Here is a 27,500-nt window from a genome sequence, read left to right on the forward strand (position 1 = left end):
TGTCTTCAGGTGTTATTGGTTCTATTCTTGTGTGTATAGTGATAGATCTTAAACCTTAAGATATTGCTTCTATTCTTGTGTTCAGACCATAAAAAGAGGAAACACGCACATACGTTTTTCTGAGCTCACATACCATGGAACACGCTCGAAGTTCGTCAGTACATCTCAAACTTTTTTTTCTCTCTCTCTCTTCAGCAAATTCGGTTGGACTTACGCCAGTGTGGTGTATAGTCGAGGCGAATACGGCGAAGGCGGTTTCCATCAGTTGAAGTCCCAAGCAGGTCGTTTCCACGTGTGCTTCGCCTCGCCGTCCCATCGTTTAGCCAAAGACGACAGCGACGACACCTACAAGGATGTGGTCAAGAAGCTGCTGGACAGGAAAGCTAACGGTTGGTAAAATGCTTGTCTTCTTCTCTGTTTTTGTTTTTTCCTTTTTTATTTTTCTTCTCCCTTGTGCTTTCTTTATCTCTGTCTTTCTCTCTCTCTTTCTTTCTATCTTTCCGTTTAGTCATTGTTTCTTTTGAAAAAAAAAAATATATATAGTCTGTTCTTCATTTGTTATCAAGGAGCTTAGGCTACTAAAACAACCTGAAATACCAAATACCAAGACCCAACACATACAATAACAACAAGAGACACAATAACAACCGTCAAATAAAAAAATAAAAAAAAAACATTACAGTGGTAGTGGTGTTCGCTGACGACGAGGTGACCGCGAAGTTAATGAAAACCGTGCAGCTTCACGGACGCTACTCGCACATCATCTGGGTCGGCTCTGACGGCTGGAGCTCCTCGTCGCCTAAGGTACAGTAAGAAGCGAACTCTGGGGCAACCAAAGGGGTCAACACAAGAAGGAAAGAGGTCAAAGGAAAGAGGTCGAAGTTTTAATGTGGTGATTATTGTAGGTTTTTAGGGAAAGAATGTCTGATTTACGAGATAGATGGCGCAGTAATTATGCCATCGGGAATGTAGGAAAGCACTGAATGTAAAACGGTGCTCATTGCAAGATGAATATAATGTGAACACTTATAAATGATACAGCTTTGGCGGATGTACTAAAATGTTTTCATAGGATTATAAAATACTTATTACAAGAACAGTAAAGAGAATAAAATAAATATGGTTTCGATCTGGACCCCATCACCGAAAAAAACATTGATTTAAGAATAAAGTGCCACGGAAGCAGTCAGTCATCACCTACTAATCCGCTTCCCTTTGGCCTTCCATAGCAAGTAGAAGCGGTGGTGGAAGGCGCCATCGCTGTCCGGCCCTTGGTCAACACTCTGCCGGGCTTCGACGAGTATTTCCGCGCACTCACTCCTGACGGGAACCTGCGCAATCCGTGGTTTGCTGAATACTGCGCCAACGGGAACTGTCCTACCAGGTGAGTTTTTTTTTATTTTTCTTTCTCTCTTTTCGTGGTGTTGTATTACTCTGTCCTTATCCATTCATTTCTATCAATTTCCGCCTCTCCCCCATTTGCCTCGTGGTGTTTTAATTTCCTTAAGGCAACCTCATTCTAACCTCAGCTCCCTCCTCTTCCTCAGCGCCACCTACGCGCAGGTCCCGTGGCTCCACTTCGTCAGAGATGCCGTCTACGCCTTCGCCCACGCCCTTCACAACATGTGGGAGTCGCGGTGCGAGGGGCGGCCAGGTCTCTGCGACGCCATGGCTCACAGCGGCCACGTCCACGGACATGAGCTCTTCGAACACCTGCTCAACGTGTCCTTCGAAGGTGAATTGGTCTCGTTCTGGCTGTCGCTGAGTTGTCCATTATTGGTTTTCCTGTATAAGAAGTAAATTCCTCTTATTAGTGAGAGTTTAATGTTATAAAGACCGATTTGGGGATTTGGGGGAGGCAGTAAGCACCACTAAACGTTTGGTGAATCATCGTCGGTATGATTAAGTGATCAAAACTAATGATATATAGCATTAAAAACACAGAGTACGTCTTTCGCGATGATCATGGTGCAATTTAAAAATAAAAGCAGAAAGAGAATAACAAGCTTAAAGAAAAAAAAAATGGCCCTTCAGACGTGAATGGCCGGAGCTTCCAGTTCGAGAAAACGGGAGCGGCGTTCCCTCGATACAGCGTTCTCAATTACCAGCGGGTCGATGATTACAACTACATGTGGGTTCCTGTCGGCACCTATTCACGTGAGTTCTGATTTGTATGGTTGGCCTCTGTTTAGGTTTGTGCATACCCATAGTTGATGTTTTTTTGGTGTTTTTTTTTCTGTCTCTTTGGTCTCTATATCTCCTTTTCTCCTTTCCCATTCCACTTTCATTAACTCTCTCTCCCTCTCTCACTCTCTCTCTCTCTCTCTCTCTCTCTCTCTACCTCTCCTCTCTCTCCCTCTCCCTTTCTCCTCTCTCCTCTCTCCTCCTCTCTCTCTCCTCTCTCTCTCCTCTCTCTCTCTCTCTCTCTCTCTCTCTCTCTCTCTCTCTCTCTCTCTCTCTCTCTCTCTCTCTCTCTCTCTCTCTCTCTCTCTCTCTCTCTCTCTCTCTCTCTCTCTCTCTCTCTCTCTCTCCCTCTCTCTCTCTCTCTCCCTAAATTACAATAAAAATAACACAAACTTACCCCAAACCAGGTACCTTGAAGAGTAAGGTCCTCGACCTCGACGAATCTGCCGTGAAGTTCCGGCAGAACGCGGCGCTTCCCGTGTCCTCGTGTGGGACGCCCTGTCGCCCGGGAGAAGCCAAGATTCTGGTGCGTGTCCTCAGAGTTGTCTTGAAGTGTTAGGAGGATGAGATAGATGGAGAAAATTAGGATGATGTTTCTGGTGATGATGATGCTGTTGGTGATGATGTTTATTATGTTGCTACGAGAGTGATGATGGGGACAGTGGTGATGTGATTGTAGTGATTGTCTTCGTTGTTGTACATGCTGGCTAGGATATGTATATTGATGACTTATTTTCGGTAACGACGGATCTAAATATGATATATGTAAATACTTGCAAATCTCTCAAGAATCAATAGACTAGAAACTAATCGCTCCCCCCTTATGCAGCTGCAAGACAAGTGTTGCTGGCGGTGCGAGCCTTGTCAGGGTTACCAATATCTGGACAACAGCACCCAGCTCTGCAAGGACTGCGGCGAATGCATGGCACCCGACGATAGCAAGGGTGCTTGCAAGCAGAAGGAGGAGAAGTTCATTGACTACAAGAACCGGTGGGCGATCACGTCTCTTGCTTTTGCTAGTTTAGGTAAGGAGGGTTTGGACCACGTAATGTATGTATGTGTGTGTGTGTGTGTGTGTGTGTGTGTGTGTGTGTGTGTGTGTGTGTGTGTGTGTGTGTGTGTGTGTGTGTGTGTGTGTGTGTGTGTGTGTGTGTGTGTGTGGACGTGTACGCAAATCTGAAGAAGAACCACGAATCCCATTTAAATAGTGTACCATTGTCTGAAAAAAAAACATTGTGGATCTCTTTACTAAAACTAATAGATTAGAAATGCCCAGAAAAAAAACTACCCTACCCCTGTCTCTCTCCCTTCAGGCATCTTCAGCACGGTCCTCGTAGCGGTCATCTTCTGGGTATACCTGGACACACCTGTCATCAAGGCTTCTTCGAGGGAGCTTTCGTACATCCTTCTCGCGGGCATCTTCCTCTCCTTCGCCATGACCTTCGTGATCGTCGCCCCGCCCTCCGTCTTCACCTGCGGCATCACGAGGTTCTTCCTGGGCTTCTGCTACACCGTCTGCTACGCCGCCATCCTCACCAAGACCAACAGGATCTCAAGGATCTTCAACAAGAACCCGAGCAAGCCGCATAAGGTTCGTCGTGGGGCGGGCTAGGGTGTCGGGAAAAGGGGAGGGGGGTGGGGGCTAGGGTGTCGGGAAAGGGGGAGGGGGGTGGGGGCTAGGGTGTCGGGAAAGGGGGAAGGGGTGGGGGCTAGGGTGTCGGGAAAGGGGGAAGGGGTGGGGGCTAGGGTGTCGGGAAAGGGGGAGGGGGTGGGGGCTAGGGTGTCGGGAAAGGGGGAGGGGGGTGGGGGCTAGGGTGCCGGGAAAAGGGGAGGGGGGTCTGTGCGGTAGTGCTGATAGCTACTAGTGCTATTTACTGGACGGGAAGTTTTCATTATCACTTTATTAGAACACTTTTCAGCAGAGGCAATGTACAGGCTACATGTCAAGTGAAATATATATGAATAGCTAGTCAATAATACACACACACACACACACACACACACACACACACACACACACACACACACACACACACACACACACACACACACACACACACACACACACACACACACACACACATATACATATATATATATATATATATATATATATATATATATATATATATATATATATATATATATACATATCAATTAAATCAATTCAAATGCTAGCGAAGAGACCTAACAGAATCCCCTTCATCACAACAGGCCAAGTACACCTCTCCTCGCTCCCAAATGGTAATCGTCACACTACTAGTAAGCGTGGAAGTGATCATCAACATTTCCTGGCTAGTGTACTACTCCCCCTCCACGAAACACCTGTGCTCGAGGGACACTGACTATCGCATCCGCATCTGCAACGGCCTCGACGACTATTCCTACATCGTGGGTCTCATCTATCCGCTGGTGTTGGTCTGTTTCTGCACGGTGTATGCTATCAAGACCAGGAAGGTTAGTTGTGATGGGTGAATCAGCTGTTTGGTTGGTAGTATATTGATATATGGGGTGTGAGTGTTTTGACTGAGAGAGAGAGAGGGGGGGCGAGAGTGAGTAAGTGAGTGGGTGAGTGAGTGAGTGAGTGAGTGAGTGAGTAAGTGAGTGAGTGAGTGAAAGTGAGAGAGAGAGAGAGAGAGAGAGAGAGAGAGAGAGAGAGAGAGAGAGAGAGAGAGAGAGAGAGAGAGAGAGAGAGAGAGAGAGAGAGAGAGAGAGAGAGAGAGAGAGAGGGGGGGGGGCGAGAGTGAGTAAGTGAGTGAGTGAGTGAGTGAATGAGTGACTGAAAGTGAGAGGGTGAGAGAGAGAGAGCAAGAGAGTAGAAGAAGAAAAGTAATTATCCAAAAAAAAAAATAGTACCTCGACGCCGCCCGCTCCTCCATTCACCTAACCGGAAATTCCTCTGGCAGTGCCCCGGAGGCTTCAACGAGGCTCGGTTCATCGCCTTTACGAACTACACCACGTGCCTCATCTGGCTCGTGTTCGTGCCCCTCTACCTGTCCACGGGCGCCTCCGATGACGTCAGGATCGTCACTCTCGCCATGTCCCTGTCGCTGGGGTGAGTGCCAAGTCCTATGTCACCTTATGGCTAATGTGTCCTTAAAGTGGAGTCGATATGATGAAACAATAAATAAATAAATACAATAAATAGATCTTTTTTTTGGGGAAAGGTCTCAGGACACATAAATCATGCACAATATAACGGGGGAAAAAAAACTTCAAAACATTTTTTTTTCCTAAATCCTCGTCTTCCTACAGGGGATTCGTGCAGCTCGGGTGTTTGTTCTTCCCGAAAGTTCACATCGTGTTGTTCAAACCCGAGAAGAACACAAAGGACGCCGTGATGAGCATCCAGAGGACCTCTTCGTACAGGGCGGGATCCATCCGCCAGCAGCCCCCAGAGAACATCCAGCACCACTCGGCCCCTGCGATCATCTTTCTGAACAGTGAGTGGTTTGAACTTTGTTTTCTCTCGTTTTTTTTTTTTTTTTTTTTTTTTTTTTTTTACTCGGAAATCTCGTTCTCTTTTCTCTCTCTCTCTCTCTCTCTCTCTCTCTCTCTCTCTCTCTCTCTCTCTCTCTCTCTCTCTCTCTCTCTCTCTCTCTCTCTCTCTCTCTCTCCTTCCATTACCTTATTACTGTACCATTCCACCTCCAATTATGCAAGTATCCATCCCATCCCATCCACTCATTGCATTCCATTCCCTCCCCATCCCCTGCTGCATCACCAAAAGGAAAACTAAAACCTCCCTTTCCCCCCTCGGAACAGGCAAGCCCCCCATCAAGCAAGAAGGACTCCAGATCCCACAGTTCCACGACCAGAACCTCAACCCAAAGGAGGTTCCTGGTTTGGTTAACAAGGGATTCTTCACGGGTGTGTCGTCAAAACCTCAAGAACCCGCTGCTTTGTAAACAAGTCCGGGGTTTTAATTGTCAGGGATTTTTTTTTCTTTCTGAGTACTCTGGGTAGTTTGTAGCACATGTGGTGTGTAAAATTTCTTTAAGAGTTGTGAGAGCTGTGTGGATTTTCGAATCTCAAGGCACCGTGGAGTGTTTGAGAGATGATCTTGTACCAGAAGGGTACATTCAGTTCAAGAAGTGTTGCTATGAACAAACCGTGACCCGCATGTCGAGGTCCTAAAGAATCACATTCATATTTACAGTATAATGAATGATCTAGTCATGTAGAATAATATAAGACGTGTTATACATTATTCTTAAGTGAAGCATAACAAATGAAATGCTTCCTAATGCACAATGTGTGGACTAAGGTTTAAATTTATTCCTGTGCTTCCTTAATTAAACCTTCAGACGAGGGTACCCAATGATGTTCTAATAGAATGCAAATACTCATGCATTAGACAGTGTTTGTTTACCAAATTCTGTATGTAGAAGACCTTTTACATCTTCTTTTCTATGTCAGCTGGTGTTACAGCACATGACATATTGACTATTGACACCGTTAGGTTGTCAGGTTGACGTAAATGTTCATGCTGTTTTCTTGTATGACATTCCATTTTTATAAGCAAGAATTGAATATACTTATAAATATATACCATTTTTATGTAAATATGTATTGCCGATTTTACATTAAGTATATGGATAACTAGAAAATTACTATGTACTTTTCTTTTTTCCAGTGATTTATCAGTGATTTTAAAAAATGATATTCATGTAAACCTAAAATATACTCATCGATGTTATTAATTCTTGTTTGTGTCATAATCGGTTACCAGCTGTACTTATAAAAATTGTACTTGAATTCATGACCATTTCATGAATCTACTGTGATGATGTGCCCTTTAAGTGTGGAACATTTCCTTAATTTTAAATAAAAAGAATTATGTACCAAACTCTATCACTATTAGTCAACCATAATAAAAGCTTTATTAAAAGTACATGTAGTTCAGTTGATGTGAACACTCAAGGTTCTACTATATTTCATGCAACAAGGAAAGTGAACATTAGTTATCCAATAGAACATGCTAATTTGCAACTCTCAATTGCTATAAAAGAAAACATTTTGAGATCACCCCAAATTAAGGTAATAATAATAACATACAAAAGGAAGATGCGTTATCGTTGCATTTTCTTTCTGATGAACACGACCCAATAGACACAATAACTGATCATTTCTTTATAATAAGTTTTATCTCAGGCTTGCTATTGCTTTCAGATTTATTTCTTATTATGAAATTTAAAGAAGATAAAACTAAACATTTATATTTAGGACTTAGTACCCATAGGACTTTGCTTTACCACCACTTTTAATCATGGGTATAACATTATTAGTATGATACCTGCATCAATTAAAAAATGTTAACTTGTACAATATCTAAGAAACAAAACAAAAATATTAAAAGATGCCCTTGAAACCACATTGTCAATTAATATAAATTTCACATCATTGGAGACCTAATCTTGTTTCACAATGAAAGTAAGAGAAACCACCTCAAAATAGAAAACATTTATTTCAATAATTTATCCCAAAATCTTAACAAAATACATTCAACTCACCAGTGAATAAGTAAATATTAAAAACTAAAAGCAACAATGTATTTTCCATCTCACGTAATTTTCTTAAAAACAAAAAATAAGGACCAGTTTTTTCAATGCCTTTATATAAACCTTTTACTAGCTCTGTTGTAAAAAATAAAACCCAAGTCTATGCTTATAAAAATTTGCCAGTTTGTTTTGCCAGGAGCCTAAAATAAAAATTAACTCTACAACTTGGATATGTAAATCAACTCTTAATTCTGAATAGTTAATGTATTCATACATAATCTCACTTGTACATCTGCAAAAGATTAAATATGGCCCAAACAAGTAAAAAAAAAAAATTGTACATCAAACAGAAATCTCATATCTGGTTCATATCAATGCGCGTGCCAATGAGCAACAAGATAAATAAATAAAATCACAAAAGAGGGAACACAGCGAAAATAGCACAGGTAAACCATAACCAAGGTATCAAAAAAGTCCTTTGACAGGGGTAAGTGTAAAACAAAATGGATATTATAAAAAAATAAATAAAAAAATAAAAAGATAACAATAAGAGTGAGAGAGCTTGAAGTGAAGAAAAATGAGAAGCCTAAAAACCTAAAACCTATAAAATGCCCACTGTCAATGGCAGGAGCACAAAAAAAAAAAAAACAATGTAATTATTTTTTTCAAAAGATTTAAGAAGGTAAGGACAGGGAATGTTAGTATCAGTGAATGGAGTCATTGCTATCATACAATTTTTCTTACTTGCAACTTTCTTACAACTTTCTTGCTAGACTAACGGTATCTTCTAATATAAACTATCCTAGTACTGGATGGTAAGGGGAATTGAAGCACTTATAAAACATCTGCTGCATAACATTCTGCTCAAGTCAATTAAGCACATGCATACGCATCTCCTACGGTTTTATGAGGAGCAAGCACTGCATAGCTTAATGTTCTTTGTAGGGCACCAAAAATGAATAAAAAAATAAAATAAAAATAAAACTTCTCATACACTTCTACACTTCTTCGACAGTTCAATTAAATATCACAAATACTTTTAAGGTAGATATGACATCAGGCGCTTAAGTATTTCGGCAACAGGTTCAAAATTCCAGGTAATGCTTCAGCCTAAACATAGCAAGACGAGGTGGCGAGAACACCGCCACCCCATTCTTCAATATCCCAAAATACTATAAAACACAGGTCTTAGGCTATTTACATCATTGTGACAATATTTACACTCAAAAAACTCCTTTCAATAATTTCATTCCTGACTATAAAACTTTCTTTTTCTCTCTAATTCCCATGAGGAGAAGAACACTTTGCTGCGTCTCTTTACCACATGATGGAGAGAAGTAAATAAAATAAAATAAAATGAAACATATAATTATCCCTCTTACTTTCTTGTGCTATAGGATTATTTATTCACTCAACTTTTTGAATTTTTGAGACATGATAAAATATATATAGGGTAATAGAAATACTGCTGGGAAGACATCATGTAAAAAAAATAAATAAAACTTCTCAGAATAACTGTTTGGAGGGGACCATCTGTAAAACAAAGATTTTTTTTATTTTCTTTTTTCATATTATATTCCTTAAAAACAGAACTTGCAGATCTCAATTCAATTTGGCCAGTATAACAAAAAATTGTGGGCCTAGTCAATGGGAATGGGAGCATTTTTTTCTTCTTTTTGCACTTAAAACGGTTCCATGAATGTATTTTATTTTGCTCCTATATGAATTTTGAAAGAGTTCTAGAAATTTTAAGTACTGTAGACTCTTTCCTCTCAAGGAATTTTAGTTTTTTTCTCTTCTCAAATTAATTTTGAAAATATATATTTATAAAACATAAATCTAGCCAATTACCAGATTTTTAAAAACAAGCAACTTTGAAATTCAGTCCTTTCCACAGTCCTTTCCACATCTACTACAATACTTCTCTTAACAATGTAGACCTAACACTATGAGTAATGAAGGCTGCAACACAACCTATGCAATGAATAGGCCTACAGGCTTAACATACCTAATAAAAAAATAAAAAAATAGCACTTCCACACTAGAATTCCTTGTGTATTTTTTTTCCAAATTGCCTAAAGGCAATAAATCCAAACTGGCTAATATGCATTCAAATCACAGAAGGTCCCCTATGTATCAGATCAAAATATCACTTATAATTTCTAAATGTCTTGATGTACAAACAGTGAACAACAATACCTACATCAGCGACATACATAGTCTTTCAAAATAAAATCTCTCACAAATGTACTGCATAAAAAGAAGTAATCTACCGAGTGGGGAGGAAAAAAAGAGAGGAAAAGAAAAAGACTTCACTCCTGAGGCCATGGAGTTGCCGGTTCTTGCAGCTGTGTGACAGCCTAATAAAATTTCTTGGCTTGAGCATCTTTGTTATCTCTGAAAGGAAAGGAGAAAAAGTCTGTAAATTTCTAATTTCATCATAAAAGCAAACATATTATGAATATATGCACACAGTAAATACAACAACATCCCCTCCACAATGGAAACAGCTTTTAAAGTGGTCTTACCATATTCACTTACAATAATTAATTCATGACTAGCTTAAAATTAGCAACTTCATACCTGATTTCAAATTTTTATTTTTTTCTATGTAAGCAATTATACTTTCTCGACACAGCTAGAAATATTACCCCTTTGTAGTATCTACATAAAATTCAGTAAGTAATATTATCCTTCAACAGTACTGCAAAGGTAAATCATGGCCAAACTACACACAGATTATAAAGGGACAATCACTGTAAATTTATGTAGACATCAAAGATTAACAATATCATAAAAGGTAATGAAATTCTATTAGACACTAAAATCAAACCCAATATATCTTGAAATCAAGAAAGGATGATCCAATAATTATCTAGCATAACATCAATCCGTCTCAGCAATTACCTCCTCTTTCTGATAAATCGCTTTTCCAATTTTCTAAAGAGCAAAATGGCTGATCAAGGACACAAAATACACACAAAAAAACAACTGCAGGGGTTATGGGTGCACCAAACAAGTTACGAGAGAGTTAAAAGGGTCATTCTGAAGGTTATGTTCGTGATCCCCTTGGATTAGGGTCCTCTAACTTACTAGCACCATGATCGCTATTGGAAGTGCTCATGGCGGGAGGAGAACCACCGCACTAAGCAGCCTTCAGAGTCCCCACTGCTCCCTCTATATGGTATTGAGAATATTTAGATTTACTTCTGATTTTTCCAATTCTGATCTATTTCAGTGAAAAAAATTCTTCAACTCGTAATCAAGATACAACAGAATATAATAGCAACTAATTGTGCTTATCATATCATATTAAAAGAAATGATAAATATACAATGAAAATAGTATTGAGAAGAAAAGCCATAAACAATGATATTCAAAAGAAATATATATTCCCTGCCACACAGGTGCATCTAACATATTTCATATGAAAACTAAACATTCTTTAATACATAAAACCCTTATGACAGTCAATAAGCCTTACCTGTATACAATATATCCTATCAGCAGTACCACCTGGATGACCATGAATGTGATGAACATGCCAGTCGAGACACAGCTGACTGGCGGGCACCCGCCTGCAGGCCCAGATGTCAAACGCTGATTGGCTGTCCCGAGATCACGCTGAGGAAAATGCATATCATGTTTATTGCAATGCAGAATGATCCATAATATTCCTTATCAATTGTACCTATAAGATACCTATACTCACCTAATAATCTTAAATATATTTTCTACTACCTGATTAATGATAGCATCCCTCTTGTGCTCTAATTAGTAGAGGTTATCAAAAAAAGAAGACAATAATGGAAATACCAACAAGCAAGCAACACTTACCTTTACAATATTAAGACCTTCCTTCATCTCATTGAGGGTAACGTGCAGATCATAACCAACAGGCTGGACAGAGCCCTGAGGCTTCTGACTATTAGTCAACAACTGGTTGCTCTTTTGGTGAATATCATTCACAAAGTTCCTGCAAAAAATATGTATCTCATAAATAATGAACTATACATAAAATTCTAAAAGCTTCACTCATTTAAATAACCTATCATTTCTTACTACAAGTGTTGCATTTCCCTTCTGCTTCACTATAGGATTTTCTTTCTCTAAAGGATTAAAAGTAAGGGAAATCAGCATGTGAAAGCAACTATGAAGTCGTAATATCAATAACAACAGTAACAGAAATAAAACAACCACAATAAGATTGACAGTAATGTAACTAACTCCTTACATTACTTACATCAACAAGACAACAAATAAAAAAACTCACTTGATCTCTCTTGCTGTTGACACAATGTCCCTCTGGTTATTCAGGATCGAGTCTACTTCGTGACGCCTGATAGTGTCCCCTGGCAGTGCCCCCACCTGTGCAGGAGGTACCTGTCCAGTGGGAGCAACTTGGCCTCCTGGAAAATAAAATACATTTATAATACAAAAAAAATTCCACTAGATTCTTGTAAGAGAAGCTCAAGAATAATCTTTATGTTACATCTGGCTGGAATGTGGGGGGGCAAGCAGTGAGAGTATCAAAATGGAATGATTCTTGCATGAAATGACATCACTGTATTCTTACCCATGCCAGTGTGAACTGCAGACACAAGGCCAAGCGTACGCTCCTGGCGACCAATTATCTCGTCCAATTTGGCATGGAGATTGCGAATAAGATCATGGATCTAAAAAAACACACAAGAAAATTAATAAATAATTGACTTCCTGGGGAATATATATGTATAAATTAATATCATCATCATTATTATTATTATTCTAAATAGCACTATTCAAATCCTTTAATACATAGAGCATAGTAATATCAATAATATTCCAATATCAAAAGCAAAAGGGAACATAGAAGAAATAAAACTTGGACATGACAAGCACTCTCTCCCACACCAAAAAACAGCAATAAACATCAAATACCTGTCCCTGTCCCTGGAAGATCTGACGCAGCTCTCTCTGCTCTCCGGTTTCATACTCTTCCTCAGCATCCTTTCGTACGGAATCAGGATTTTGTGCCACATACCTATGGACATCGAGTGAGTTAAGAATCAGGTCATGATATATTTCAATACATAAATGTAAGAAAAAACAAGTAACAAAAAAAGACTTACAGGCTAAAGTAAAGACAACAGTCTGATTAAGAAAAAAAAATATATGGTTGAACAAACAAGTGTAAAACTATTTCAACTTTGTTAAAACCCCAAGTCAGCTCTGATAATCATTACAATTTACCATTGTTCCAGCTTTGTAGGGCATAAAAATTACTTAACGACTTATCGGTTACGCAATACAAGCGTGGGAAATTCTGACAGAGATGTCCCTTTCTATTCAAGTACACTAGATAAAACGAGATGTCACAATAAACAGCAGGAACTTTTCTTACCATTATCTAAAGAGTGTGTTACAAAATGAATAAAGAAATAGAAATAAGAATAAGAACAACCATCTTTAACAAAAAAAACAGGACACATGAAAAACAAATCTCCAAACATGAGAATACAACAGAAAAATAGAAAAGAAAATTCGAACACATGAACGCTCCCATATGCTGAAATTCCCACAAGATCTTTCATAATCTGTGTAACCTTTGCTTATCTACCGTTCTCATCCACAGAGCTTAAACTAAACCTATTCTGGATATGCTGATTTTGTTCCTTGGGCTGAAAGAGTCTAAAAACATAGTATTGTGAGGAGGAAAAGAGGAGGAGGATAAAAAGAGGAAGAGGAGGAGGAGGAGGATAAAAAGAGGAAGAGGAGGAGATGGAGGATAAAAAGAGGAAGAGGAGGAGATGGAGGATAAAAAGAGGAAGAGGAGGAGGAGGAGGATAAAAAGAGGAGGAGGAGGATAAAAAGAGGAAGAGGAGGAGGAGGAGGATAAAAAGAGGAAGAGGAGGAGGAGGAGGATAAAAAGAGGAAGAGGAGGAGGAGGAGGATAAAAAGAGGAAGAGGAGGAGGAGGAGGAGGATAAAAAGAGGAAGAGGAGGAGGAGGAGGAGGATAAAAAGAGGAAGAGGAGGAGGAGGAGGAGGATAAAAAGAGGAAGAGGAGGAGGAGGAGGATAAAAAGAGGAAGAGGAGGAGGAGGAGGATAAAAAGAGGAAGAGGAGGAGGAGGAGGATAAAAAGAGGAAGAGGAGGAGGAGGAGGATAAAAAGAGGAAGAGGAGGAGGAGGAGGATAAAAAGAGGAAGAGGAGGAGGAGGAGGATAAAAAGAGGAAGAAGAGGAAGAGGAGGATAAAAAGAGGAAGAAGAGGAAGAGGAGGATAAAAAGAGGAAGGAGAGGAGGAGGATGAAAATAGGAAGAGAAGGAAGGAAGGAGGGAAGGAAGGAGGGAAGGAAGGAAGGAAGGGAGGGAAAGAAGAAAGAAGAGGGCATAAAAATTAAGAGCAACTCACTCTTCCCGCGCCTTCTTGGTCTTCTCCTGGTACTCTTGGAACTCCCGCCGGAACCTCTCCTCCTCCTCTGCGTTGGCCTGCATGACTGCCATCTCCTCGGGCGACCTCAGGGACGTCACAAGGAACTTCAGGACCTGAGGGAGAGTCCTGCATTCTCAGAGGGAGATGTGAGGGGAAGGAGCTTCAAGATTCCAAGACTTAGAAAGCTCATGAAAACAAACAAACAAACAAACAAACAAACAAACAAACAAACAAACAAACAAACAAACAAAAACAAACAAACAAACAAAAACACACACACACACACACACACACACACACACACACACACACACACACACACACACACACACACACACACACACACACACACACACACACACACACACACACACACACACACACACACACACACACACACACACACACACACACACACACACACACACACACACACACACACACACACACTGTTGTTGATGGTCTACCATGTTCTTGATTTGCTCCTTTTTTCTGGTTATGAAGACACTAAAGTGTGTCTGTTTATTTCAAATATAAAATGACTAAGAACAGAAATGAAAGAACAGATGATGATGAAGATGAGCAGTATTCACAATCAATCATAACGGATAATCATGACGATAATGAAGACAAAGATGGAGATGATCACTGAATATTTAGAAAAGTGGAAAGTCTTACATCATGATCGTCAGCCAAGCCACCAGTGGCAGCCGAGATTCCAAAGTATCCGGATGGAGGAATGTGGACATTCTCAGCTCGCATGCAAATCTCGTAGTCCTTCTCGTTGTTTGTCATTCCATTGTGGATTAACAACTGCAAAAGGACAAAAAGAAAAAAATTGATTCGTTTGTTTCCTAGACCCTGCTCTAACCTCACTTTGCAATCTTGGTTCAGATAATGCACAATCATAACCCCAAAATTCAAAAATTATTTGAGAACAATGCTACAATGGAGGAGGCCGAATTACAACAGCAATTCATAAACTTTTGCTATAATAGTAGAATAAATGTCTCATTCTATCACAAAATTAAGCTAAAAGTTAGAGCAATCATAAACATCTGAAAATTATAAACTTCCGTAAGTATCAACGAAAAAAAAAATTCAAGTTAACCCATTCGCGCCTGATAACATGCAATCACATCATGAAAATATTTTGCTCCAGTCAGATGACGTCTTAACACGTATTGATCTCTCCCTCTAAATACACATTTACATAGTTACAGTTACATTTGTATATACACATTGTCCTTGACTTGTCAAAAAAAACGCCTCTCAGCATCCCTTAGAATCTAGTGCTAGTTATCCTCACAGAAGGAGCAGCATTAGGCAAAAAATTGGCCAAGTGCGAATGGGTTAAATTTAAGTAAAATTAGAGCTAAAAGAAATTAAAATATCCATATACACAAAGAAGTACTTAATACAATAAATATCATGTACTTAACCTAGAAAGGTATTTCATCCCAATAAAAAGAAATCAGAAACTAGTATTTAAGTACTTAAATTAAGAAAATATTTAACAATCAGTAAATACATTCATAAATAATCAATACAAGAACAAAGAAACAAATCTAAATACAGAATAAATACTAAGCATTCAGCAAAAAAGTCCTATCATTCACCAATCCTTTCTTAGGAATTTTCTTTACACATCTTTCTGATGAAATGTACATTTGATGTACAAAAAATAAGAATGTAAAATATCAGAGGAAAAAGGAAGTATACCACTGCATTACACATTACATTTCAGGTGGGAAAAAAGCAAGGGAAAAAGAAAAAAGGGATTTGTTAATGTCATGTATCACATGCAACAAAAAATAGTCACCAATTCTCAAATCTATTAGAAATAGTGAAAACCATGATATAAATTTCTCAACTTTCCATGTTAAATCGTACTCAATTCTTTATTCTTTTGGACTTGTGTAATTATCACATAAATATAATGTTCTAACAAGACTGAATATCATTTTATCTCTTGTAAATATTCCACTATAATCTGTATAGAAAAAAATATCTGGTACCCTCTTACAATGTTACAGGCAAGATTAGAATAGTTCTTTCTCTTGTTTTCTGAACAAAAGCTAACAAGATTTTGAATAATAGCCTCCTTTATGCATACAAAAAGGAAAAGCATGGTCACACTTCATATTCTATCTGACACCATTTCTCACCAAGAAACAATAAAAAATCACATTACACAAAGCAGTATTCTAACCTATATCCTCTGAGGTCATAAGCAACAGGAGACACTTGCAACCTAACACTTTCATTGCAGGATATTAGAAGGATTAACATCACAACTCACAATTAAAGTCATTAGAGGGGTTTCACTCCACCACACTCTGATTACTTTTCCTAAGGAAGGTTCCGCTACCATTCTCAATTAGCTGGTCAATTTGGGAAAAGTCAGTCATCACTCTCTGGGGCACTCCGTCATGCCTCCCCTACCGGGCTCATGCTCCCCCTCCTCTTCTTACTCTTCTTTGTTCTATTTCTCCTGGTCTTCTTCCTCCTACGCCTCCTGGTCTTCTTCTTGCCGGGTTTAGGTGTAGAGGTCACCGAGGGGTCTTCTGTTGGTGTGGTCTCACTAGTGCCAAACCATCCCCAGCCCGCTTCCATCTCGCCTTCCGCATTCTCATGTATGGGTTCCTCAAAAATGTGGGTGCTCTCTGGAGCATCTTGTGTATATTCTGGCTCTGTGGTTATTTCAGTCTCTGGGCTCACTGTGGATGTCACCGCTTCGTCATCCCACCAACCAGTGGTAGTTGATTCAAAACCATTTTCTGGCAAGTTTGTGGTGGTTGACGAATCAGGCAAGGTGGTAGTTGTGTACTCATCATACTCCGACAAAGGGACACCAGTGGTTGTAGGAGAGTCGGTGGTGGTTGAATATTCATATGGCTCCACAGGTTGTAGTGGCTCTTCATACCTAGTCTCATTTTCATTTCCAACATCACCTTCCTCTTCCATTTTTGAATAATCATACTCTATCAGTTGGGTCTTTACCTGTCCATTTAAAGTTATTAATATTCCAAGACCCAACAGAAACATTCTGGTAACATTCGCAATATCTCCTACCTAATCAAATATTCTCACTAGCTCTTCAAAAATATCTAACCAAATTTCCTCAAGGTTTTCAAAAACAAAAAGTTGTAATTGAATTTCTCTAACCTACTTAAAAATTGTAAAAGTTAAATTATCATTATTCACTGTAAACTAAAAAAAAATCTTGTATAATACAAAAATGATCATCACTAGAAGAAAAAGTAAATAACAACAATCTTTCTTTGGATTCATAAATACTCAACCAAGAACACTTGCTATCAAACTTACCGTTAAGACATTCTTGTAGTACTCTATTTTCGCTCTTACAGGGAAGGGCTTGTTACGGAAGTCTCGTAAACATCCTCCTAGTTGCTGGCTTAGTCCATCGCTAAACACAAAGAAAAATTTTGATTACAGATATCTGAAAGTGATACACATTTCATTGTGAAAAGCCATTATCTATTCATCTTCTTTCTTTAAAAGTAATATAGATTTTAATTCTAGACGAATACATGCTTTAAATACTACACTGCAAAGTATTAACCATTTCACAAAGTGCATTGGCAGAAAAATCTACAATACACAAAACAGGCCTCTTGAAAAGCAAGGCTCCCGGTCTATTTCAAACCTATTTTGCATATAGCCACTCTTTCTGCCATTGTATCGTCACAGTAATGTGTTTCGTCACTAAAATGGTGTATGGTTAATATACTTACTGTTCATGATCATAGACTTTGGTACCATCATTGACCATAGCCATAACATAGGGGTTGTTGCGCTTGTTGTCATTATCAAAGGAATCAAAGAACACACCCAACCCATTCCACTTGTCCGAGCTACCAAACACGGGGCCCTCAACTCCTGGTTTGTCAGTGAACCAGATTGCCTAAATGCAGAAGAAAAGATTATGAGTGGGAGTAGTCCTATCAATGACACTAACTAAACTGTTTGTGTCTAAGCAAGTGCTTCTTTTTTTTTGTCTTGATAAGCAAGTGCTATTTTTTGTCAACTATACAAAAACAACAAAAAATTCTACATTCATCAACAAATACAAATCTAAGCCAAGAGACATAGCCAATCAGTTACTGTCCCATACTTACCAAACCATCGGCACCTATTCTCCCTCTGCCGGTCACTCGGAACACAACATCTACTTCCCACCATTCAAAGTTCGTAGGATTCTTGGTCCAGATCTGGCCCTTCTGACTCCGCAGAGACGGAGTTATTCTCACGCTTTCCTCGCTTGCAATTGCATCTGGAAGAGGAGAGAGACGTGCAAATATTGTAAAATAGATTGGAAATAGTGCCTATTCACCACGGAAATATCCACTTGCTCTAAATGTGTAATTCACAAATTCATCTAATTATTAAATTTTTTGGGTACATTTTCCCAGCCTCCCTAAGTCTCACCCTCACATCCTAAAGCATCTAGAAGATTGGAGCACATATGAATGATATCTAGTCATGTAATAATAAATAATAAGGACTAATTTTACTTACTCTAGCATTGGAAAAATCTTACTTAGCTTTCACCAATGACAATATTAACATGATATTGCTTAATCACAAACAATAAGAAAAATCATAATATAACATCTATAAATTTCTGAAGCCAAAGTAGGCAGCCTAAAACAATAGCTCAAGTTACATCAGATGGGAGACTAGCATTAAAAATAAACACAAGGAAGGGCATACAGTGAAGCCCAAGGCATTTCCTCTCAATTAATAACATTCACTGAATTGTTTGACTTTTGCAACATGCAAATTATTCAATTTGGAATAGATAAGTATACAAACCTAACCATAAACATATTTAAGATAAAAACCTATTTGAATAACACAATTCTAAATGCTAAAATAAACTTCAAGACAACTTAAGTATTTTGGATTTATAGCTTTACTTTAGACTTCATTTTTAGAAAGATATTTTTTTTTCATGCACACTATCTGTAATTGTCTCGGTACATTTAAGTAATACAAGGATGTACATGACAAACAGGTCTACTAGAAACTACCCAAAAATTATCAAACAGGAAATAACTTACTAATGAATATCAACATTACAAACTTGGGTCACGGTCATTTTAGGGACATAATCTTAAATTCTAACTCGAGCACTTTATAACAATACTATTCTTATCATATATCTTAGAACATATATCATCCTATTTTGGCTTCTGTAGACAAGTTCTATTTTTGCCAGAATCCAGATGGTAGAGGGTTGAAGGCTTTAGCCAAAGAATAAACATTCAACCTACTCCAGCTTTGGGATTCTAATCAAAAGGCATTTTAGTCTAGTGTATCTAATGATCATATCCAACACCAGAGTAGTTTACAGCCCTGAGGAGTAGGATATTATATCATTAGCACATGCCGACTTGTTTCCCTAACCTGACTACAGAATCTAAAATAAATTTACTAAATCACTTACACTCTGTCCATTAAATATGTATATTCTATAACTACATATTTTCATAAATCCACCCACTCTATACACTAAACTTAAAGGCTAACAAAAAATTGTACATGAGCCTATTTATAGGCTGTTACATGAATTAAAAACTTAAAGTATAAATATATATTTTCCTAAAACATACTTGCTCTTCACTTGCTCTTCTCTTACTTCCACCTGCCCATCACACTCATCAATTCTGAATCTTGGATTTTCCCCTAACATTCGCTCCCGTTGATGCACTCTATATGCTTCATATTTACCAACTCCAAATATACACAATTTTCTCAGAATTTGCTACCTTATTACCTTATAGTTATCTTAAACAATACTCACTCCATGCACATTCATCCCAACTACATTAAAAGCTAAAGTAAAATTATGATATCCTTTCTTTTTATCTATGTAGAATCGTCTTAAAAGTTACAAAGCGTGAATATATGGAGTTATCCTTATTTCAATTTTTTTTTTTTTTTACTCCCAGTATCCTTATAACACCTATGCAATTCTCACATCCATTCAAGTAAATCACCTTAGTTATCAATCAATATGACTATAATTACAAAATAAGAGAATGATAACTTCCACAAACATTTAAAATCGCCATACACTCAATACTTGGAGAACTCACAAGTCAGGTGTTTCCTGGGAGAGAAACAGCTGATTTAGCATTTTGGTCACATATGGGAGGCAGGCAATTCTCCCAACATATGGACACGAACAAACCAAAGTCAAACCATCCCAGGACATAACCACACGCTCATAAACACACTGCAACCTGGTGTGACACACATTTCCAGCTTTTCCGGGTTGGATCTGACATATGTTTACATATCGTGTCAACAAACGACCCTCTCGCGGGCGGACTGCGGCCCCATAGCAAGCCACTAGGAACACCAACCCCTTCAAACTAGTAACCAGGTCCCTTAACTCGGCCTCCAAGTCATGAACAAAAGGTCGTGGCCGCCGCATTGAGGTGCCCCATGCCCAGGGTATGAGCATATGTTAGCAGACGACCCCCTCTTGACCGGCCCGAGCGAGCTGTCAAGCCTCACTCGCACTCACTCGTCTTTACTCACTTCCACTGTACGACCAGAAGGGCACGAGGTTGTCCTTCTGCGCCAGGTAAGGGCCCTTGAAACTGTACTTATATTCGAAGCGTCTGTGTTGGTTTTGACTGAGCACAAACGATATGAGAGATAAAAGTAACGCGAGGCTCCAGCAGAGGTCCATCTCTGCTACTTGTTGAGCGCCCAATGAGCTCGCGACGAAACAACACGTACACGTCACGATAACGCCGAGTCAGTCGAGAAACTATTGTCTTACAAATGATCATACTTCTTTTTCAATTTTTAAGATGCTGGTTTTCTAATACCTTCATTTATATAATTACTATAATCCTATATTTAGTTGAGACTTCTTTACATAGTTATTTTATATTTTCTTTTTAAACCTGCCGGAAGAAAGAATCTTTTTGGGGTCTATCCAAATCCGGACGCATAGGTGAACGTTCGTCTAGGATTCGGTATTGGATAAGTATATCTAACCCTAATATACACGTCACTAATGAGTTTTAAATGCGTCGGAAAAATATCATCAACATACATATTTGATAAAAGTTTTCCTTCGTTGACAACAGAAAAATCATTTGCAGGTTTTTGCATACTGATAGAGGTTTAATGACATTCATTTATAACTCGTAGCGCCTTCTAGAACATGAAGAGAGCAAACTGCACATCAATTGCATGTTTTGTCCGATAATTAATTCTAACTAAGTAATTTTTATATTCAATGAAAAAGAATAGTGGGGGGAGAGAGAGAGAGAGAGAGAGAGAGAGAGAGAGAGAGAGAGAGAGAGAGAGAGAGAGAGAGAGAGAGAGAGAGAGAGAGAGAGAGAGAGAGAGAGAGAGAGAGAGAGAGAGAGAGAGAGAGAGAGAGAGAGAGAGAGAGAGAGAGAGAGAGAGAGAGAGAGAGAGAGAGAGAGAGAGAGAGAGAGAGAATGGTATTATAATCTATTGCCTATTGTTATTTCCATTACTTACATTCGTTATCATTACCAGTGTCATTATTTTTATTATTGTTATTATTAATATGATTATCCTTGTTATTGTTATTATTTTCATCATCATTTTTACGATCCTTTTTATTATCATCATTATCATTATTATCGTTATTTTGATAATCATCTTTATAGCTACCACTCTATTATTATCATCATCATTATCATCACTATTATCATCTTCGCCAATATGTTGTTACCGTCATCATCATCATATGGTTATTACAATCATCATAATTATTATCACTGGTGCTATCAGCTTTATCTTTATTACTATTCATGAATCTGTAGCTTGCATCCCTTGTGTTACAATTAATATGGTCAACGCTCTGTTATCATTAATTTTACCATAATTGATATTATTGTTATTTATATCTTTAACAGTAATAATATTAGCATCATGATCGTAATGTTTTTTTTTTAATTTCCATCATCATCATTATTCGTGTTATCATGATCATTATTGTCATGATTGTTCTAGTCATTATTGATGCTATAATTCTGTCATGATTATTATCATGATTGTTAATGTAGTTGTTGCTATGATAATAGATGTTATTACTAACACCTGCCTTATTTTCATTATCATTATCTTTGTCAATGTCATCATAATTATTTCTATCATTATCGTATATAGTCATTGTCACTATTGTTCAATCTCATATCAAGAGTATTTAATCCAGTTTTTTTTTTCACTAACAAGCTTTCCTTTCAAATTTCAATTTATCCAAAAGTGAAAGTCTAGGACGCTTCAAAATGCCGTAAACATTGAACTGAAAACTTAAGTCCTGAAACGTTTAACGAATAAAACAATGTCTGTCTGTATACTACATGCTAAGCATACCAGCGAGTAGAAGTCAAACACATACACACACACACACGCACAAAATAACTGCAGGGTAAAATAAAGATGAAATCTATTGGAAGCGAGCGTGTGGCGTCAGTGGTAACCATGGCAACCCTCATTTGAGTCCCAGCTGAGTGGCTGAGGTAGTGACAACAGACACGCACTGTTGACGTGGAAAGTCTTCATTGTCGGAGAGAGAATGGCCATGAATATTTTAAGAATGTGATATGTTTATGATGGGAGTATCGAAACCGGATCCGGATAAGCACAATAGTTCCATCATTTATTTATTGGCGGGTATATTGGAATATATTTTATCCTTAGTCAAAAAAATATTACTGGCAGTGATTTTTTTTTCTCTTGGGGTTGTTTTTCGAGGCGATCTGAGTCAGGTTCATTAAAGGAGAACGAGAGAGAGAGAGAGAGAGAGAGAGAGAGAGAGAGAGAGAGAGAGAGAGAGAGAGAGAGAGAGAGAGAGAGAGAGAGAAAAGAGAGAGAGAGAGCGATAAAATACAGAGAGAGAGAGATATAAAAGAGAGAAAAGAGAGAGAGAGAGCGAGAAAAATAGAGAAAGAGAGAGAGATAGAGAGAAAAGAGCGAGAAAAAGAAAAGAGAGGATAAAGACAAGAGAGGAGATATAAAGAAGAGAGAGCGAGAAAAATAGAGAAAGAGAGAGAGATAGAGATATTGAGAGATAAGAGATATCAGTTTAAAAAAGAAAACGAAATAAATAAGAATATTCAAAAGTACAGATAGGACAAATAGCCAAGTACCCTCGCACAATCCCTCCAGTAGTAAGGCTAGGCAAGTGGGCTGTTCTCGTGGCCAAACGGGTTTTGTGACTGTCCGCCCGTACTTTCTCTCCTCTCTATTATGGGGAAACTGCTTATTCGGGTTGCCTGCATCATCCCTGTGTGCGTGTATGACACCGCTACTAAGATAACGAATATATTTGATGGATTCAGAGATTGGTACATTTATTTTCACTAATTATGCATTGTTGTGACGGTTTTATACCTTAATCATGGTTCATCCATCCTCATTTTACACCGCACCTGTTAGGTAATTATGGCGGGAATGTGTAACAAGTGCACAGAGACTATTAAGGTTGGGATATGAGAGAGAGAGAGAGAGAGAGGGAGGGAGAGGGAGAGGGGGAGAGGGAGAGGGAGAGGGGGAGAGAGAGAGGAGAGAGAGATGGAGATGCAGGGAGAGAGAGAGAGAGATGGAGATGCAGAGAGAGAGGGAGAGAGAGAGAGAGAGAGAGAGAGAGAGAGGAGAGAGAGAGAGAGAGGGGAGAGAGAGAGAGAGAGAGAGAGAGAGAGAGAGAGAGAGAGAGAGAGAGAGAGAGAGAGAGAGAGAGAGAGAGAGAGAGAGAGAGAGACCAGAAGGGGAAGGTGAGTCGAAGAGGCGCCAGAAAGGTGGGAAAAGAATTTAAGGTCACAACACAAGAGGAAAAATCGACATAAAATTCGTGAGACACGTGTGCGCGGAAAAGTGAACATCGTACGCTCAGGGTATTGTTTAAAAACCTAACCTATCATATCTCTTTCGCTCCACACTCGTTTCTCAAACAAGAATGATTCTAGCAGAAATGTAGCAAGGATGGTGTAATATCACATTTGTTGAAATATGAAATTACGAAAGGTATAACTTTTTTTCTTTTTTTTTTTCGAAGCGTGTTTTAATTCACTGCAGTTCAGTGAGACTTTTGAAGGCTGTAGTTATGTTATATAAATCAATTCCGTATGATGAGCTTATCATCCTGCACATTGTTGCCAATAATCACGTAAAGGCAAATTTTCAGGATTTCAATTTTCTCTCCTATTCTGAAAGTTAAATTTTTAACGCATTTTTTTATGCTCACAAAGGTTGCTGATATGTTTCATGGATATAAAGTTGATATATCAAGTCTGTACTTAATAAAAAATAACTATTATTAGTTTTTGCCAATTCCCTATTCTAAAAATGTTGACAGTCATTATATATTCTGATATGGGTCGCCTTAAATAGCTGGGATAGAATTTGTATTCGCCACTCAAAAAAATTCAAAATTTCTGACTGGAGTCGGCCGGTATATCATGTAAACTGAGATCCGGTATACACATTTAAACCGATTTGTTTTCAATTACACAAGAACAAAACAGGAAACTTTAAATGATAAAGAGTTCTGAAAGTATATCATGCTGTTTCCACACCGCAGATTGCTCATAATCACAGGCCAAATGTAAAACATAAAATCCATTCTATTTATAACTGCTAATACGGAGTGATTCTCCGTATTGATTTACTAATATTTAACGAGACTAATTAATTTTAGATGATGTATTATCTCCAAAACACACACGCACACGCGCGCGCGCACACACACACACACACACACACACACACACACACACACACACACACACACACACACACACACACACACACACACACACACACACACACACACACACACACACACACACATATACACACACGATACCCATTCTTGCAATAGTAAATATCTGAAGAGTTCATACTCGGAGACCGACTCAGAACTCGCCAAGCTGTGGACGAGCAGTTACAGGATTACAGGAGCAAAACCAACGTTGAAATCCTCAGGTTTTTCTAAGAAGCACGTTCTCCTATCCGCCGAGGTTTCTTGAGAGATACATTGGAGTCTAAACATGCTGGTTTGTATGAGAGAAAAAATATGATGGGATAAGATTGAGGTGTAAACTGGGAAAAAAGATGATTTCGTTTATTGAATGAGTATTGGATTAATTCAGGTATTGTTTTACTTCGTATGGATCATTTACAGTTTCTGGGTTTATCCAAATACATTTTTTTTCGAGCTCATTCTTAATTTTCACAAAAGATCAATTTAGTTTACTTTGAAGATCTGTTGTGTCAGCTAAATTTCAGTGAATATCCCATCATAAAGGTCTACCGTATGTCCATTTGAGGGCTTGAGGGATTATAAAAAAAAAAATAATGTAATAGCAGATTTAGATATTCACGAATGCAAGACATGAAGAATGAAACATGGCACTTTCTTAGTGAATATGAATATCTATTATTTTGTCTTTTTTAACGGACTTTTAGAGATAAATCAAGCTCTACATGTATTTTCAGAATCGTCGAAAACGGAGGCTGAGGCAACTGGCTTTGTTGATCGTAAAATGTATCTTTGCTTTTCCATTGCAGGTCGCCAGGTCTCTTGCATTTTATATAGATCTTTGTAATGGACACTTTTATCGCAAACCAAATCGTAGAGTTACATCATATCTAAATTAACGACCTTGACTAGACGCAATTTAGCAAGTGTTGAGCAAGGAACCTCATCCATGAATTGGTCCTGGTTTTGGCTTTACTCTCAACGGCCCTGTGTATTTGGAACCCATAGGATATCTGCTGTAATTTCGTATTTTAGATGTTGATCAACGCTATGATGTAGAGTGCCCATCAATTTGAGTTTTAGATATAGATCAAGGTAAGCCAAGATATGAGAATTCTCTGGCTAGTATGACTTTCTTCTACCATAAAAAGCAAGTAATGCAAGAATTAAGAATAGAAAGGGGAACATATGTATAGAAAAGTTTAAGTATATACAGTACAAGCATTAGTGAAAGAAATTCCATTTTACATGGAACAGGTATAGTGGAAGATGAGACAACAGTTTCGAAATATTCTCGTATTTCATCTTCGGGTCAGTCATTATCCAAACAATGGCATATAACAAACCATTGAAACAGGATGCCTAGTACTGATATGTATGTAAAGTGATTTATACGTCACGGCATGTAATTCGTGTTTAATAAAGAAGGAAACCATGGGAACAAAAACTTTGATAGTAATATAGCTTTTTGGTTAATAGTAACGGAAGCATATATTGAGGAAACAGCTAAGTAACATCTTGATTTACGTGATAAGGTGACTTGGTTAGAAATGAAATATGGCTCAGGTGAGCGACAGCAAGACGTTAACTTCGATTCATGTTTCTTGGCACATTCATGGGAAGGTTTTTTGTTGGTTGTCAGAATGGGTCAACCAAGCCTGTCCTTCATAAAGCTTATCCAATTACAGGAGCCCTGCGTTGAGCAATGTCCGGTTCACAAGCTCGGATTATAAGGCAAGCCAAGGCGCAAGAGGAGGAAAAGTTTACAGGAAGATTTCAAGAAGCAGAAAATGAAAGAATTGACTGATGAGTATTCTCGATCGCCAGAACATAAAGTGGAGAACATATTCTGAGATTGTGGTAAAAAAGAATTTTCCAAAGAGTATACGAAGGGTTGAAAGATCATTTGTGGATGTTATAAAGCGCAAACAACCAGTCTGGAACACCCCTGGAAACACAAGTCACAGCTATCACAATGAGATCTGGTTACAAATAGCAAGGGGAAATTCATGGAAGAATGGCCTTTATTGATTGATACAATCAATAATCTAACGTAGATGTTATTAGGTGTCAATTGTTATTGACATCTACCAGAATCACAACAGATTATCAGAATTTCTGACCTCTAGATATCAGGGTTGAAGTTCAAGAAAGCGAGACCTTTCGTCTATTTACCACCATGAAATATACCTTCATCCTGGGGTTCAAATATGGAGATCTCTTGTCATACCTCTATGCAGTTTAGATTGCAACATAAGTGTTAAGTAGAACATTTAAGGGAGGAAAAGGAAGAAAAGGTGAAGGGAGGTACTGTAGCATTACGGATGTATCAAACAGAATCTGATCATCTTCTGGATGTAATTATCATATGCCTCTAGTTCTTTAAAAAAAAAGGCACATTTGGTCTAGCAGAGAAAGTACTTGTTAGGATCGAGTTGGCTCAGCTTAGAAGAAAGTGGGAACTGGAAATTCTGACAACCCAAGTACCTGTGGGATGCTCAGTCACAGGAGAGTGATTCACTGTAGGATTAGCAGATGATCAATATTGCATCTTAAGAAGCTAAAGCCAGACATTTTGGGAAGACATATAGTAGTCTGACATGTGAACAATTGTTAGTG

The 27,500-nt window shown here is 38.4% G+C and overlaps 2 protein-coding genes across 5 annotated transcripts in view; one reads left to right on the forward strand and one right to left on the reverse strand.

Annotated features, from left to right (window-relative positions):
• Positions 1–7,028, forward strand: part of LOC122252142 (metabotropic glutamate receptor 3) — a 16,816-nt gene extending 9,788 nt beyond the window's left edge. The window contains exons 6-17 of the mRNA XM_043014447.2: positions 196–389; positions 683–804; positions 1,230–1,384; positions 1,548–1,735; positions 2,035–2,157; positions 2,592–2,710; positions 3,014–3,209; positions 3,498–3,775; positions 4,399–4,641; positions 5,091–5,239; positions 5,440–5,627; positions 5,950–7,028. Of these exons, the coding sequence (XP_042870381.2) occupies positions 196–389; positions 683–804; positions 1,230–1,384; positions 1,548–1,735; positions 2,035–2,157; positions 2,592–2,710; positions 3,014–3,209; positions 3,498–3,775; positions 4,399–4,641; positions 5,091–5,239; positions 5,440–5,627; positions 5,950–6,092 (2,098 nt within the window). The 3' untranslated portion in view covers positions 6,093–7,028. The remainder of the gene's footprint in view (positions 1–195; positions 390–682; positions 805–1,229; positions 1,385–1,547; positions 1,736–2,034; positions 2,158–2,591; positions 2,711–3,013; positions 3,210–3,497; positions 3,776–4,398; positions 4,642–5,090; positions 5,240–5,439; positions 5,628–5,949) is intronic.
• Positions 7,029–7,635: 607 nt separating this feature from the next.
• On the reverse strand, positions 7,636–20,882 carry ergic53 (lectin, mannose binding protein ergic53). Of its 4 annotated transcripts, XM_086555475.1 has the most exons (14): positions 20,672–20,875; positions 18,241–18,395; positions 17,857–18,026; positions 17,429–17,528; positions 16,544–17,101; positions 14,777–14,911; positions 14,078–14,211; positions 12,606–12,708; positions 12,262–12,361; positions 11,959–12,094; positions 11,523–11,661; positions 11,170–11,309; positions 10,779–10,862; positions 7,636–10,082 (listed from the first exon to the last, which is right to left on the reverse strand). In XM_086555475.1, the coding sequence occupies exons 1-13, from the start codon at positions 20,823–20,825 to the stop codon at positions 10,793–10,795; spliced, it is 2,094 nt and encodes a 697-aa protein (XP_086411601.1). In that variant the 5' UTR covers positions 20,826–20,875; the 3' UTR covers positions 7,636–10,082; positions 10,779–10,792. The 4 variants fall into 4 exon arrangements, with proteins under 4 accessions (XP_086411601.1, XP_086411602.1, XP_042870383.1 ...); XM_086555476.1 differs by lacking the exon at positions 10,779–10,862; XM_086555477.1 differs by lacking the exon at positions 16,544–17,101 and having other exon boundaries at positions 9,262–10,082; positions 20,672–20,882.
• Between the last annotated feature and the right edge of the window lie 6,618 nt (positions 20,883–27,500).

The sequence above is a fragment of the Penaeus japonicus genome, unplaced genomic scaffold (assembly GCF_977035675.1).
Source record: "Penaeus japonicus unplaced genomic scaffold, GWHDUDI00000001_assembly GWHDUDI00000031, whole genome shotgun sequence".
NCBI lineage: Eukaryota > Metazoa > Arthropoda > Malacostraca > Decapoda > Penaeidae > Penaeus > Penaeus japonicus.

Coding starts and splice junctions, on each gene's coding strand:
- ergic53 (XM_086555475.1), bottom strand. CDS start 20,825: ATGGACCTCTGCTGGAGCCTCGCGTTACTTTTATCTCTCATATCGTTT. Junction 17,529..17,856: donor AAAGTCTATGATCATGAACA/GTAAGTATATTA, acceptor CTTTGTGTTTAG/CGATGGACTAAGCCAGCAAC. Junction 10,863..11,169: donor ATAGGATATATTGTATACAG/GTAAGGCTTATT, acceptor AATACCATATAG/AGGGAGCAGTGGGGACTCTG.